This window comes from Rhipicephalus sanguineus, chromosome 6, assembly GCF_013339695.2.
Source record: "Rhipicephalus sanguineus isolate Rsan-2018 chromosome 6, BIME_Rsan_1.4, whole genome shotgun sequence".
In the NCBI taxonomy this organism is placed as follows: Eukaryota; Metazoa; Arthropoda; class Arachnida; order Ixodida; family Ixodidae; genus Rhipicephalus; species Rhipicephalus sanguineus.
The window spans coordinates 13,593,865-13,609,486 of record NC_051181.1 but is presented as its reverse complement, the minus strand read 5'-3'; the positions used below and the strand labels follow the sequence as shown (position 1 = coordinate 13,609,486).

General features: G+C 51.0%; 1 protein-coding gene across 4 annotated transcripts in view; it reads right to left on the bottom strand.

Annotated features, from left to right (window-relative positions):
- The window catches only part of LOC119395605 (UBX domain-containing protein 6), a 407,364-nt gene that overhangs the window by 60,643 nt on the left and 331,099 nt on the right, over positions 1-15,622 (bottom strand). For 3 of the 4 annotated variants that reach the window (XM_037662583.2, XM_037662581.2, XM_037662584.2), the window contains one exon: positions 7,432-7,561. The exons of the other annotated variant lie outside the window; for it this stretch is intronic. In XM_037662583.2, coding sequence (XP_037518511.1) covers positions 7,432-7,561 — 130 coding nt within the window. The remainder of the gene's footprint in view (positions 1-7,431; positions 7,562-15,622) is intronic. 4 annotated transcript variants of the gene reach the window in all.

Genomic DNA, 15,622 nt, shown 5'->3' with positions numbered 1-15,622 from the left:
GCGCTGCACCACCGCAGTACTGTCGCCCGACACCCCCGCCACAGTTCCGCCGCCAAATGCCGCCGCCACCACCACCGATGCCCTACCATCAGCATGCTGGCCAGCACTACGCGCCGAGAAAAACCGACGTTTCACACGCCCCAGACAACCACCCCGTCTGCTACCACTGCGGGGAAGCCGGCCACACGTACCGCCGCTGCCAGTACCGACAAATGGGGCTACGTGGTTTCGCCCATCGACGCGCCGTAACCACAGCAGGGTGAGAGAGCGCGCGACATCGCCGACTACCTCACAGGAGCTCAGTGGACGCCGCGGCAGCCTTCCCGATCACCGTCGCCCGGCCGCTACAGCTCGCCGCACCGCCAGCAGCACAACAGCCCCTCCCGGGGCCAGTCGCCTAGCCCCCACCTGGAAAACTAAGGGCAGCAACCGATGGAGGTGCGGTTGCTGAACGACAAAATGCTGAACATCCTCCGCCGTCGACGATGAAGCCGCGACGAAGTCCCGAGCCCCCGCCGCACGCCGTCCTGAAGACGAAACATTGCGACCGGAAGAAGACCTGACGACGCAACGCGGACGCAGCGGTGCAAACCGACGTAGCCGTGACCCGACGGCGCGACGTAACCGCAGCGCGAGACAGCGGACTAGCGACATCGACGTACAATTCGACGGACACAACGTTACCGCTCTCGTCGACACTGGGGCCGACTATTCCGTCGTCAGCGGGTCATTCGCCGCGAAGTTGAAGAAAGTTAAGACTGCTTGGGAAGGACCTGAAATCCACACAGCAGGAGGTCATTTGATAACGCCGGCTGGAGTCTGCACAGCAAGAGTCACCATCAGTGACCGACCTTATCCCGGGAGCTTTCTTATCCTGCAGCACTGCTCCAGGGACGTGATACTTGGGATGGACTTCCCAAGTGAACACGTTGCCGTAATGGACCTGAGATTCGAGTCCATAACGCTATCCTCAGAAGCTTTGCCACCCCCCACGACGACAAGAAACCACGCCTAAAGTGTGCTCGACGTGCAGGTCACCATACCACCTCTCTCGAGCGTCATTATTTCCATCTGCACCGAAAGAGCCACCGACTTGGAAGGCGTCATCGAGGGTAACCAGCAGCTGTTGGTCAATCAAGACGTTCGCGTCGCAAGAGGAATAGCCGAGCTTCGTGGAGGAAAAACAAAAGTGATGCTCACGAATTTCGGCTACGAATAAAAGCACGTGAACAAGGGTATGACAGTCGCATTCATTGAAGAAATTGTGGAAGCCAGCAATGCCTTCACCCTCACAGATTTAACCGAAGCCTCCGCGAAAACGCCAGGACCGGAACCTGCTTTTGACGTTAACCCAAGTCTTCCCCAGCGCAAGCAAAAACAGATCAAATCCATGCTCAAACGATACAAGGACAGCTTCTCGTCGTCGTCACGAATTCGACAAAGTCCGGTGGCGAAACAACGAATTATAACGGAGGAAAGTGCGAGGCCCCTCCGTCAGAGCTCCTACAGAGTTTCGACTCTAGAGCGCGACGCGATGAAGAAACAAGTCGACGAGATGCTAAGCGACGTCATCCAGCCATCCAAGAGTCCGTGGGCGTCACCCGTGGTGTTAGTGAAGAAGGACGGGACACTGCGCTTCTGCGTTGATTATCGGCGCCTGAACAAAATCGCGAAGAAGGACGTGTACCCCCTCCCACGGATAGACGACATTCTGGATCGACTTCACAACGCGACGTACGTTTCGTCGATGGAGCTCAAGACCGGCTAATGGCAGATCGAAGTAGACGAAAGAGACCGAGAAAAGACCGCTTTAATAACACCCAACGGCCTCTTTGAGTTCAAGGTCATGCCTTTCTGTCTTTGCTCGGCACGTGCGACGTTCCAGCGCGTCATGGACACCGTGCTGGCCGGATTGAAGTGGCAGACGTGCCTTGTGCATGTGGACGACGTCGTCGTGTTTTCCTCGACTTTCGGCGAGCATCTCCGGCGGCTTGAGGCAGTACTTCAAGCAATCAATACCTCTGGACTGACCCTGAAGCCAGAAAAGTGCCGATTCGCGTACGACGATCTCTTGTTTCTGGGTCATGTGATCAGCAAGTCTGAAGTGCGCCCAGTCCCGCGGAATACAGCTGCCATCGCCGACTTCGCGCCACCTAAAGCCCCTCCATGCGTTTCCCGCCGGCTCGGTTAAGTAGCGCCAACTCGTCCTCCCCCTTCCCCTTACACCGGTTCCCCGCCTAGCGGAAGCCGAAGTGCCGCCATGATGTTTCTGCTGCTTTTCCGGTTGATGCACCCGCCCATGCCCTCGCGACGCAGAAACACCGAGCGAAAACTCGCTCGGCGGCAGGCAGTTTACGACAAACCTCAAAACAACATTTGCGAATCGGAGAATGAAATATTTGCTTTTTCGCGTGTGCACATGCGTGCGCAGAAACAAGATGGAAGGAAAAAGCAGAAGGAAGTGGTTCAAGAACTTCCTTCCGGAAGCTCCGGAACTGGAAGTGAACATCGTCGTCGAAAGAATAGATGGCGGTACTTAAAAAAGCGGCAGCAGACGCGATGGAGGGGCTTTAGCGCCACCCACCGACGAGAAGGCCGTGCGCCGTTTTCTCGGCTTATGCGCCTATTATAATTGTGTCACACGGACACTTTTGAACGGCCATCCAGTCGAAGGCCATTGAAAGGCCACAACTCGATCGACTCGATGGAGTTGTCGCGCTGCTACACGGCAGTTCTGAACGTCCGTTGAGTGGTTCAGGCGTCTCTCGCGAAAACTGCGTGGCGCTGCAGATTTTCGTATTCATGTCACCGAAAGTTAAATAATACAAATCCGCTTAAAATCACAATTATGCCTGTTGATTTTGTTTGAACATTTTAATATCGCATTTATTTGTATTTAGCAATATATATTTAATTTATAATATGTTGAGCACTGTGGCGAGTGACACACGGCAAGACGGCACGATAAAGACAAGCACGTTGCCGATGTCGAGGGTATGTGCCGTTCGCACATTTCAAGTGGCACGCATATTTTAATAAATAATCGATTGCGCTCGCATACACTGCTTTAAAGCATACTGGTTAAAGTTTTATTTTTGTAATCGTGAGTACGAGCACACTGTGAACGAGAGAGCACGTTCGCGCTGTTTCCGCTTCCGTCGCTCAATGACCATCGAAGTTTCAATGGAGTTGTGGGGTGCTCCGTTGACTCGATAGACTATTGACTCAATGGCCTTCAAAACCACCCGTGTGGCAGCTCGTGCTTGACCATTGAGTCAATACACTATCGGTTGGAAGGGCTTCCAAACGCCCGTGTGACACGGGTATTACAGACGCTTCCTCAAAAACTTTTCACGGATCGCCGAACCACTGACGCTTCTCACGAAGACTAACGTGGAATTCAGGTGGGAAACGGCGCAAGCGCAAGCATTTCAAGAACTTAAACGACGCCTGCAGACGCCACACATACTTGCGCATTTCGACGATTGCTCCGATACGGAAATACACACCGACGCAAGCAGCGTAGGGCTCGGTGCCGTCCTTGTGCAAAAGACTGACGAGCTTGAAAGGGTTATCAGTTATGCTAGCCGGTCACTATCCAAGGCAGAAGCCAACTATTCCAAAACAGAAAAGGAATGCCTTGCCATCATCTGGGCTACGTCACAGTTTCGCCTCTACCTCTATGGCAGGCCCTTCAATGTTGTCAGTGACCATCACGCCTTATGTTGGCTAGTTAAATTGAAGGACCCTTCAGGTCGTCTCGCACGATGGAGTCTGAGGCTTCGAGAATTCGACATTACCGTCGTGTACAAGTCCGGACGAAAACACCCTGACGCCGACTGCCTGTCTCGTGCCCCCATCGACGCGCCGCCGCAAGACAACGACGACTGCTTCCTCGGAACTACAAGTGCCGACGACTTCGCCGAAAGGCAACGAGCCGACGCGGAACTGGGGGGCCTTATGGAGTACCTCGAGTGCAAGACCGCCGTTGTTGCAAAGGTATTCAAGTGAGGACTGCCGTCGTTTTTCTTACGGAACGGCGTTCTCCTGAAGAAGAACTTCTCGCCACTTAGAACCGAATACCGTCTTGTCGCGCCCTCGTCATTGCGACCACAAGTTCTAGAGGCCTTACACGACGGCCCGACGGCTGGACACCTCGGTGTTTCCCGCAGGCTTGCCAGAATACAGGAAAAATGCTGCTGGCCACGCCTTGCTGCCGACGTCGCCCACTACGTTAGGACAAGATTGCCAGGGACGGAAGACACCGCCGACTAGGCCAGCATGACTTCTGCAGCCAATGGAACCACATAACCGGCCGTTCCAGCAAATCGGGATGGACCTACTGCGGCCGTTCCACGACGTCGACTGACTACCTCAGCCGCTACGCCAAGACAAAGGCCTTGCGCAAAGGCAGTGCCACCGAGGGAGCCAAGTCCTTCGTGGAGAACATCGTCTTACGTCGTGGCGCCCCAGAGGTCCTCATCACAGACACAGGTACCGCCTTTACTGGGGACCTAACTCAGGCGATCTTCAAATACAGCGAGACGAGCCACCGCCTACCACCCGCAGACCAATGACCTCACCGAGCGTCTAAATAAGACCATCGCCGACATGCTGGCCATGTACGTCGACGTTGAGCACAAGACGTGGGACGCCGTCCCTCCGTACGTGAGCTTCGCTTACAACACGGCCGTCCAAGAAACGACGCAGACGACGCCGTACAAGTTGGTCTACGGAAGGAGCCCGGCGACGACGCTCAACGCCATGCTACCCAACGTCACCGACGAAGAAAATCTGGACGCCGCCGCTTACTTACAACGTGCCGAAGAAGCCCGATAGCTCGCCCGCCTGCGCATCAAGACCCAGCAGCACACCGACAGCCGTCGCTACAATCTTCGACGACGCTTCGTGGAGTACCAGCCCGGCGACCGTGTCTGGGTCTGGACGCCAATACGACGACGCGGACTGAGCGAGAAGCTTCTTGGACACTTCGGACCGTACAGGGTACTTCTCGGCGCACTCGACTGCGAGGTTGTCCCCGACGGCATCACGAACTCTCACAGGCGCCGAGCTCAACCCGAGGTCGTGCACGTGGTCCGCCTTAAACCGTACTATGCTTGTTAACGCACCTGAGGACTCTAATGTTTGCTTGCTTTACTGGTTTTATTCAGTATTGCATGTATTCATGTTCTGCTTTTTAGCATCGGGACGATGCTTTTTCAGAGGGGGGCATTGCCACGCGTCTTATTTTTCATGAGTTGAAGCTTTACCCGCAAAGACTGGGCAACGCGCTGCGCAGGCCGCGCCGCGATCTGTAAGAAGCTTCGCGATTGTTTTAGAATGTTCCGTTAAGATTGCGCGCCGCACGCGAATGTTCCAGCTTTGTCGCGAGACAACGCCGCCACCAGCGATGTCGCTGAAAGTTCGATAGCGCCTGTATAAAAGCCGACGCGCTTGACGGCTTGTCAGTTGATCGACGGACGCCGCTTTGTTTGCCGCAATACGTACTCATTGTGCATCGCTTGTAAAGTAACTTTTTCGTTTCTTGGCACAAGTTCGCCAAATAAAAGACTTGTTATTATCCTGCTGACTTCTGCCTTCGTCCATGTCACGACCACGTGAGAGCGAAACTTACTGGCGGATACCTGCTGACGTTCCGGGGTGGTTAATTTGACGCACTATCGCCGTCCGTACTAAAGTCTGACGAATCGAAGTCGTCTTCCGTGTCTGTGCTGCTACCATCACCTAGACAGTGACGCTCAGATTTATCGGAATCCGTCAAAATTTGCTGTTTTTGTGGAGAACCCGCGAGCGACGTCGACGCCACAACCGAAACCACGAACACTCACTTCCCTGACTGTGAAGAAGCTTTAAAGGTCCCCCCGCGGCAGGGAAAAAAACCAAAGAAACTCAAAAGTGAAACTGATAAAATACTGCCTCTTTTGCCCTTTAAATGAGCTGTCCAGAAGCGCGCAGAGAGCACCAAAATTTTAACTTGAAGTCATCGTTAACAAACTAACGATGAGAATACGCGCGGTCAGGAAATTGTTGAACGTCCAGTCACTTGGCATCGGCTCAACCTCCAGGATCCCCTTTTTCCCAGATATGGCTCTGCCACGCAGGGCGAGGTGTGGGAGAAAGTCGAATCACCCCCCCCCCCCCCCCGTGGTTCCGTGGTGACGCCACTCGCCAAACGCCTGCAGAAGCAGACACCCCTGCGGGGCCGTGGTCTGCATTTTGTCCAACGTGGCCATCAGAGGAAGGGTCCCGCGGTGAGGCGTTTTTGTGCAATTTCACTGTTCTTGTTGATAAAATGGTACAGTTTCCTACAATATTTGTTAGAAATAATTATGGCGCTGCGATTGTTCACCCACCATGGGAAAGATGGACAGTACATAGATTTGCCTAGTCTTTGCGCTTGCGGCTTTGTTTATTGTGTTTCGGCTTTTCTTTCAGATAAAATGGCTCATTGTAAACTTTGTGAGCCCATCTGAATTAGTCAGCTTAAAAGGGTCAAGGTGCTGAACTGAAACTGCTGAACTTCGTCTTGCGGCAAGGTGGCTGCAGGCCCCACGGAGGCGAAAGAATGAAGTTTAGGCATATCCATGTACTACCCAGCATTCCCATGCTGGCCGAAGCACCACACGTCGCAGTTCCCCCAGACACTAGCGCCAGATTTCCCTATAGTGTACTGTTATGATACACTATGGATAAAATTATCGGTGCTTTTGGCGCATTGCCAGGAAAATTGTTTTGATACAGCACATATTAGACACTGGAGATGCTGACAGAAATGTATTAATTAATGATAATATAAAACACACGGTACAAAGGAAGAAGCGACACACATAGTGGTGAATTTCAACTGGGTGTATTGAAAAATGACGTGTTGCTTTTTTAAAAGCAAAAGGCTTAAAGCGAGCACACATGTTCCATGTCAAAGCGATACATTCGTCATTCGCTTAAAGCATGCACGTTTGCCTCAAGCCTTTTGCTTGAAAAGCAACGTGTCATTTTTCAATATACCCAGTTGCAAGTATCAGCGCCGTGTGTGTCACTTCTTCCTTTGACCCATTTGTACAGCGCTGTTTTATATCTATCATGGAAACCTAGCTCACCCAATCTGCCTGTTTTCTTCATGAAATCCCATTTATTTAGTGATTTTACGATGTGATCTCCGTGCCCCGCTATAAGGGCTAGTAGTGTGAGTAAAGAAATCGCTGCGCAGTTTCATGCATTTCAGACGGGGCGTAACTAAAGCATTGAGATAGAGAGGCTCTAACAATCGGCCACATTCTACAGCAGTTGAGCCACTAACAATCGGCCACATTCTACAGCAGTTGAGCCAAATGAGAAACAAGTTGGCCTCTTTTGGATTATACGAATTCAGGAGGATGCGAAACATTCTGTCCACAGCAAACATACGCTCACCTGTAACAAAAGGCCCGAAGGCAGCCGGATCCGAATGAGCGCGTAGCGGTACATCATCTGCTCCCGCCTCTCGTCACGCTCACGCATGGCCTTAGTTCGAAGGGTCGTCTGCACCTCCACTTCACGACGCCTGTGATGGAAATGGCCTATTTATTGCGATGGTTAACTCAATGAGCAGCAAACCAATGTGCTGAAGACAGCACAGTGGGCAAGCATGGAACTAAGGAGTGAGTGCATAAGCCTTTTCACATTACATTCCCATCAGACTGTGCACTTAATTCACTGTATGCGCTAGAACAATGTTCCATCACATCATGCCAACAAGCTCACAAATGGTTTCGTTGCACCAGTGCAGGGCACAAAACATAGCAGCCATGTGCTGCACTGTGATGCTCTAGCGACACAGCCACCATAGAAGGTAATGACAGCCAACGAGGATGCATTAAAAGAATGAAATAGACAAAAAATAGATGAGGGAGCATTGGGCCGCAAAAGGAAGATCTTACTGCCACGCCCGCTTCTTGTTTTATTTTGATGTATTCGGTGTTTGACCAGCAAGGACGGTTAGCAACGCTCGACGCTGACCGCGCCGCAGTGTTCGAGAAGCTTCGCGACTGTAGTAGGTTATTTTGTTAAGATTGCGCGCAGGACGCGAATAGTCTAGATTATTCCAGAGCTTGCGCGACCACCATTGATAAGACTGGAAAGTTCGATGCGTGATGTATAAAATACGGCGCGTCCCAGCCATGAGCGGATTACCGACGGCCGACGCTCTGTTCGCCGCTATCAGTGTACAGTGTGTATCGCAGTAGGTTGACTTTCCGTTTCACGGCCACAAGTTCGGCCAAATAAAAAGTTTCATTTTAGACCCGCCTACTGCTGCCTTCGTCAGCGTCACGACCACGTGACAGACTAAGAAGACTTACTGCTTGTATTGAACAGTCTCTTCACTGGCTGGTTTTGTATTCAGATAAGAGGGACAAAATTTTCACAGCGTTCTGCCAGCAGAACCACAGAAGGAAGCTATAAAAGATTTTTCCAAAAGGAGGAACAATATGGAACAAATGATCATCACAGCTGTTTCATTAGTCATAGTCATGACTAATGAAGATCACAAAGCAGCCAGAGTGAAACCAAAGCCCTGCATTGTGTCCTACTGCCACCTCCCAGCGATGAGCGTAACAGCGCATTTCCATTTGTTTCCTCGTATTAGCAGTGCATCTGCCCATATCAGCACATCTTGCCAACTTATTGTTTGCAGGTGACATTGTGCTCTTAAGCAATATGGTGGTAACGAACTTCAGAACATGTTTGAAGAACAACACCTAGAAAGTGTTAAAGTATAGGGTTGAAGATCATTATGCAAAAGAAAAAATGTTCAGACGCCTGGTGAGGGAATGAGTGTTCACGATTGCGGAACAGACCCTGGAATCTGTGCAAGAATGGGCCTGTGACAAACTGGGGAGCTCACTCATGCAAAGGAAATTCGTCAAAGAATAAGAGTTCGCTGGGTGCACACATGGCGGACATTCCCAAACCAGGACAGGCAATCTACCATTGTCCGTAAAGTTTAAAGCGAACAACTATTGTATACCACCAGTACTAAAATATGGGGTGGAAGCTTCGTAGATAACAAAAAAGTCACAGTTTCACCGCAAGGGCGAAGCTATGAACGCGATAACAACAAATTGTAGTGTTATACGAAGTGAGGCTGGCAGTTAACTGTTTTGTATCCAATCTCGCGTAACTAGAAAACGCTGGTGTAAGAGAATACGGCCACTACAGGGAGAGATGCTCTGTAAGCATAGTCATTTCGCGTTGATAGCGCAGCACGTAGAAGGGTACACGAGCCGCCCGCTCTGATGGCTGTCGAGATAGCGCGCGCGCGCCAGCGATCGCGACCGCGCCCTTAGATTCAAAGTTGCTGCTCACGCGACATCCCCCCTCCCGTCTTTTCATGGTCGTTGAAGACGGCCGGGGCGTTTCCTGTCTGCTTCGACGGCAGGCCTCCCGAGCGGGGTGATATTATCGAATGCACCCTCCTAGCGAAGGAAATGGGCGGGCTCGTTTGATCTCTGCTTCAGCCGCGTTCGTCGCCCCCGCTCGCGCACTTTTACCCGCGGTAGAACATACGATGCGCGGGGGATCTTATCAATTTAGACTTTGTACGGGACGGCGACGGCAAAAACCCGTCGAGACTGTCCATATAATTTGTATCGCAATAAAAACATGAGAAGAATCACCGAGAACGCGATGAAATGAATATTGATGGGCATTAAAAGACAGGAAGAGAGCAGAATGGATCACTGAACAAATAGGGATAACAGGATACAGTAGAATCTCGATAATTCTAACTTTTTGTTTAATTCAAACAAAGCCACTTAATTCAAACTACCCTATTGCAAAAATTTGTTAATTCAAACTTTTTGCTTGTACATGCCTGGACATTTTTGCCTTTGTTGCTTCGAGCTTACCATTCGCATTTTTACCGTCAGTAACAGTCGCAAGTAAAGCCGGCTGCCTGCCTACAAAACGGCCGAGATAGACAAACCACGCGCACCAACAACTGCATGACTAAGAGGGAGAGAGAGAGAGAAAGAGGCGTCATGGCATTGGTCTAATGCGTGCCGAACGCTTCCTAGAGTCACTTTCACCGCAGTACATTGGTATAATGCGAAAGTGCATCTTAAGAATGGGAAGGGGCTACAAGCTGTCGCGGGACACAACACATTTCGTCTCATTTACACTTGCAAGCATGCGCTGTATAATAACAAACCAGTGTGATCACATATGTCTAAAAAATTAACTGGCAATCATGCAGAGCTATGATGTTTCTGTGGCACTGGGAAACAACAAACATCACAACACTAGTTGGTATGTTGCCCCGAGTCATATTTATAAGAACTTCTGATAATGCAAACAAAATCTTGAGGTCCCCTCGAGTTTGAATTATCGAGAGTCTACTCTGTTGTAGTTGAGATGAAGGAGAGATGGACTAGGGCAGGTCATGCACGGTTAAAGACAAATGGTCAGAGCAAGAGATGGGAAACACAGTCGAGGATGGAGGGATCAGAAACTTGCAGACATAAAATCGAATCGATATTGCCACGTCCGTGTCGTTAAGCGGTTTATCGCGCGATGAGGGCTGTCGCTTTTCCTCGCGTTTTTCATACTTGCTCAGGGTAGCTGCCCTAAACATGACGTGCACGTCTTTTCGAATTCCGCGATAGACGGTAGGTGGGCGGTGAATTGTCTAATGCGACTGTCTTAAAAACGAGCTGCGGGTAGTGAAAAGCATTCATTCTTTCTTCTTTTCTGTAGACGATCGCTCACCACAACAGGCACGCTTGCGGCGATTTACCAATCCAAGGTTATGCCATTTGGCCTCTGCACCGCACCTGCCACTTTCCAAGGTGTCATGGATACAGTGCTGGCTGGGCTAAAATGGCAAACTTGTTTGGTGTACCTGGACGGCGTTGCAGTTCTCGCGCCCAACTTCGACGAACATCTTCGGCGACTAGAGGCCGTACTCGGCGCTATAAGGGCTTCTGGACTGACACTAAAGAGATGAAAATGCCGATTCGCCTACCAAGAACTCGCATTCCTCGGCCATATTATCAGTGGCGCAGGCGTTCTCCCAACCCGGACAAGACTGCTGCTATTCGCCACTTCCCGCAGCCCCGCGACAAGAAAGGCGTCCGAAGCTTCTTGGGGCTTTGTGCCTACTACAGGCGCTTTGTTAAGGCCTCTCTCAACTTGCCGAGCCGCTCACACGCCTTACAAAAGATGATGTCCCGTTTGAATGGCAAAATTGCAGCAAAAAACATTTCATGAGCTGCAACGTCGCCTACAAGAACCACCTGTTCTTGCGCACTTCGATGATAACGCCGAAACCGCGATTCACACTGATGCCAGCAGTACTGGTCTGGGCGCTGTCCTTGTGCAAAAAGAGAACGGCCAATAACGGGTGATCGCTTATGCCAGCCGTTCCTTATCAAAAGCAGAAGTAAACTATCCTACAACCGAGCGTGAATGCCTGGCAATAGTGTGGGCCACATCCAAATTTCGACCGTACATCTACGGCAGACCTTCCAGCATCGTCACGGATCACTCGCTTTGTTGGTTAACAAACATCAAAGACCCGGCAGGCCGCCTCGCTAGATGGAGCTTGCGTCTACAAGAGTTTGATATGACAGTCGTACACAAGAATGGTAGAAAACATTCCGATGCGGACTGTCTGTCGCGTGCCCCCTCACATCAGCCTTCGTCTAGCTATTTCGGAATGGCTCGTTTATTCTTGTGTACGGGCGAACACCTACAACAACACTTGATGCCATGCTGCCGCACGTAAACGACAGTGACGTGAATCCTGACGTAGCTCAATATCTGTATCCTGCCGAAGAGGCTCGCCAACTCGCCCTCGTACGGCTAAAGAGGCAGCAAGAACTAGATACCCAACATTACGACCTTCAACGACGGCAACAAGAGTACACTCCTGGTGACCTTGTCTAGCTGTGGACATCTATTGGCCGGCGTGGACAAAGCGAAAAGCTCTTATTACGCTACTTAGGCCCATACAAGATCCTACGTCGTCTCAGAGAAGTGAACTATGAGATCGTTCCCGAAGGAGCGTTGCAGCGGTAGCCGCGTCGTGCGCGACCTGAGGTAGTTCACGTCGTCAGACTGAAACCTTTCTACGGGCGGTAGACAACCCATTTAATTCTGTGCCGAATTTATGTGCTGAACTTGAAGTGCGCGTACACAAACACTAAGGTGTATTCATTTTTACTGCATTTTTTTGCACTGTCCTTTATTTCTCTCTGTGTGCTTTCTTATATATTCGCATCGAGGCGATGCTGTCTTTTCAGGGGGGGGGGGCAGTGCCACGTGCGTATCGTTAAGCGGTTTATCGCGCGATGAGGGCTGTCGCTTTTCCTTGCGTTTTTCATACTCGCTCAGGGTAGCTGCCCTAAATGATGACGTGCACGTCTTATCGAATTCCGCGATAGACGGTAGGTGGGCGGTGAATGGTCTCATGCGACCGTCTTAAAAACGAGCTACGGGGAGTGAACAGCATTCATTCTTTCTTTTCTGTAGACGGTCGCTCGCCACAACAGGCACGCTTGCGGCGAAGCCGTTGAGCGATCTTTGTTTTTCGTTGAGAGGGGCACAAGTTCGCTCCGAATAAAGTACGTTTTCTTGTTCCTGTGTCGTCCGTCGCCTTCACGTATGTGCCGTACGTGACAATATAGTCGGATACACCTTTAGAAGTCAGCGGCAATTCCTCCTCAAAGGCGGATACAGACGAGTCTGCACCAATGGGCGCACTTTCCGTATTGATGTCATGAACCGGCCTGCCGGTGACCCCGCCTTCGGAGAACACTGCCGAGTGCATGAGCGGACCATTTCTTTAGTCGCGGAGGCGACCGGCTGCCACGCTACGGCTGTCTGGGCGAGGCCTCTCCTGACTTCTTAAGTTGTATCCGACTATGGTGCACGACAGGGTAAATTGGAGATCCTGCAGGGCAGAGCCATAGCTAGGGGGTGGCACATTGTCACGTATCTCGGGAGCGCTTGCAATGCGGAATGGAATTGGGAGAGAGAGAGAGAGGCGGGAGACCGTGGCTTCACGGCAAACACACTTTATAGAACACAGCACTGCAAACAAAACTAACACCCGAAAAAATGCTAGAATGCGACACTAGAGCTCAATCACTAAGATAAAGATCATTCAAGCTATGCTTAAGAAAGGGAAAATAGACAACCACTCATTTGTAGCACAAAGCCACAAGGAGCTATGCTCCTTGTGGCTTTGTGGCTCCTTGTGGCTCCTTAGAGTGAGCTAAGCTATGCTTAGCTCACTCTAACTCGAGCGTCTGGCCGCTATGACGTTTCAGTCTGTCGCTCTACGAATCGAACGCTCTTACTGCGTAATGTTCGCTGCCTCGATTCGGTTCCAAAGTCGACGCTCTGTCTCGTCGTCGCTGCTAGTATCGACGTCTTAGAGTCGTCGTCGTCGATCCACTGCCTCGCTGGTCATCCTCATCTCTGACCCTCCGGTCTTTCGTCGAGAACGTCGTCTCGTCCGGTTAGGCCTAACCCTTGGCCTATCCTCAGCACCACTGGCTCGAGTTGTCGATGTGGATCTCCGGTGATTGTCGGTGGGTTGCCGTCTCGTCAAGCTGGGGATAGTGCCACAGGTGCCACGAGAACTGCGTGATGAGGCTGCCGCAAGCCCTGGAAGCCTCGCTCGGTAGATACAAAGGTCGACGGCCACCCTCCCGGGACATACGCCACGCTGCCTCCAGAACTCGGCTCTGCTGTTCACGTCGCGGGCGCGACGCTGGTTTGCACCACCTTCCTCTTGGCCAACTCCACCGAACAATGACAAGCGCTTCCTCTGGGTCTCTCACCTCAGCTCGGGTCGCGTGGCACGCGCCTTTCTCCGGCAAATGGCGTGCGTGGACGTGGCGGGAGTGCACACCATCGGGTACTTTTCCGTGCCGCGCACACCATCGACGCATTCCGCCGTCCGGCACGCGCCCCGTGCCCCTTTACTCATGACAATGGGCCCCCTTTTGAAGAGTTTTAACGCGGTAGCGTTAGAGAGCTCGTGTCGCAGAAATTCCGCTGTCGGCGTCGGCACCGTTGGTTGTGAGCGAAAAATCATCCGTGAGCGAAAAATCGAGAAAGTAGCAAATAAAATAAACGATAAAATCTTCGGTCCCAATGAGGATCGAACCCGGGCCGTTCGCGTGGCAAGCAGGTGTCTTACCACAAAGCCACGTTGTTGCTTGCAGCTGCTTCGGACAAAAACACTACATAAATGTCATGTAGTGAAAGGAGTCTCGACGCATTTTGTTCGGCAGGTGTCAGGATGAAAACGAGCCCATACGATAGGCGCATTCGCGAGGCCATCAAACTACGTCGAAAAACGCCAGGATAGTGCAGCCATCGCCGCTAAAAACACACGAACTTTCAAACAGCTCTAAAAATGGACAACTATGTCCATCTAGAGGAAAACATATCAAGCCAATGCAGCAAACGCTAGATAATGTGCTGCCATCTGTGAGGTATTGTGAGAAATATGTCTCGCCTTTTCATGGCATCCGAGAGGGCCGGCGCGCGGCGTATATCTTGGAGGCCATGCGACTCTTGCTTTAGATCGAAAGCCTGTAAAATTCGCGCGCGTGCGTGCGTGTGTGTGTGTAACAATACACATTAATAAGTATGCACTTAGTGGTTGAAGTGCGCACTAGGGGCCGGATTTCGCTATCGCGTTCAACTCTTAAAGGCGAAGCTTAAGGGTCCCCCAATTTTTTTCCCTCAAAACTGGTTCTATCCTCCTCGGGGTTACGGCCCTCTGCTCTTCTGATGGTGACTTGTAGCTTGTGATACGTACTCTTTCCTTGCTTGGCTTAGCCTCCTCTTCAACACCTTGTCGGGCACTTTCAATCACAATTTGTCTGCACTCCACCAGACATGGTTTGTACAACACCGCTATCATCGGTTCTACACACCACATGTTCATTGTCCATAACACTATAGTCTATCAGGTACGATATTTCACAAAGACACGATCGATCACTTCATTGGCGACTTTTCACGAAGTGCTTGACATCTTTATGTACGCCGGGCCAAAATGCCTCCTTCGTCACTTCCCTTCGCAGGTTCTGTGTATCTCTGAACCCATTCGCATAACAATGCTCTAAAATGACCAGTCTATAACATGCTTGCACCATCACTTGTCTAATTAGTGTTCCGCTTTTCCAAAACTTCCGGAAAATCAAATCCTTGACTGATTCATAGAACAATCCGTCTCTAAACCCTTCTCGTGTCGGTTTGCGGCCAATCCTATCTACTGCGTGCCTCAGGGTTCTGTCACCCCTTTATTCTTTAGAGAACTCCTCTGAGGTCACACCTACACACTCCAACATTGACACTCTATACTCTTGCCTCGTGCCTCGCTATTCCCACTTCTCCTACTAGCTTCTGTGTTATCGAGGCTTCCCGTTACCTGATTTCTGTGTTTAGCCTCGTTATTACTCTGTATTGGGTCATCCACCTTTCGTCCCCCTGGCCTATTCCCCAAGATCACATCATAAATGGCATCGTCCATACACTTCGCTGTGATTGGACCTACAAAATAAGGAGTATCTAACCTTATTTTCGCCTCTGGTAACACATTCAT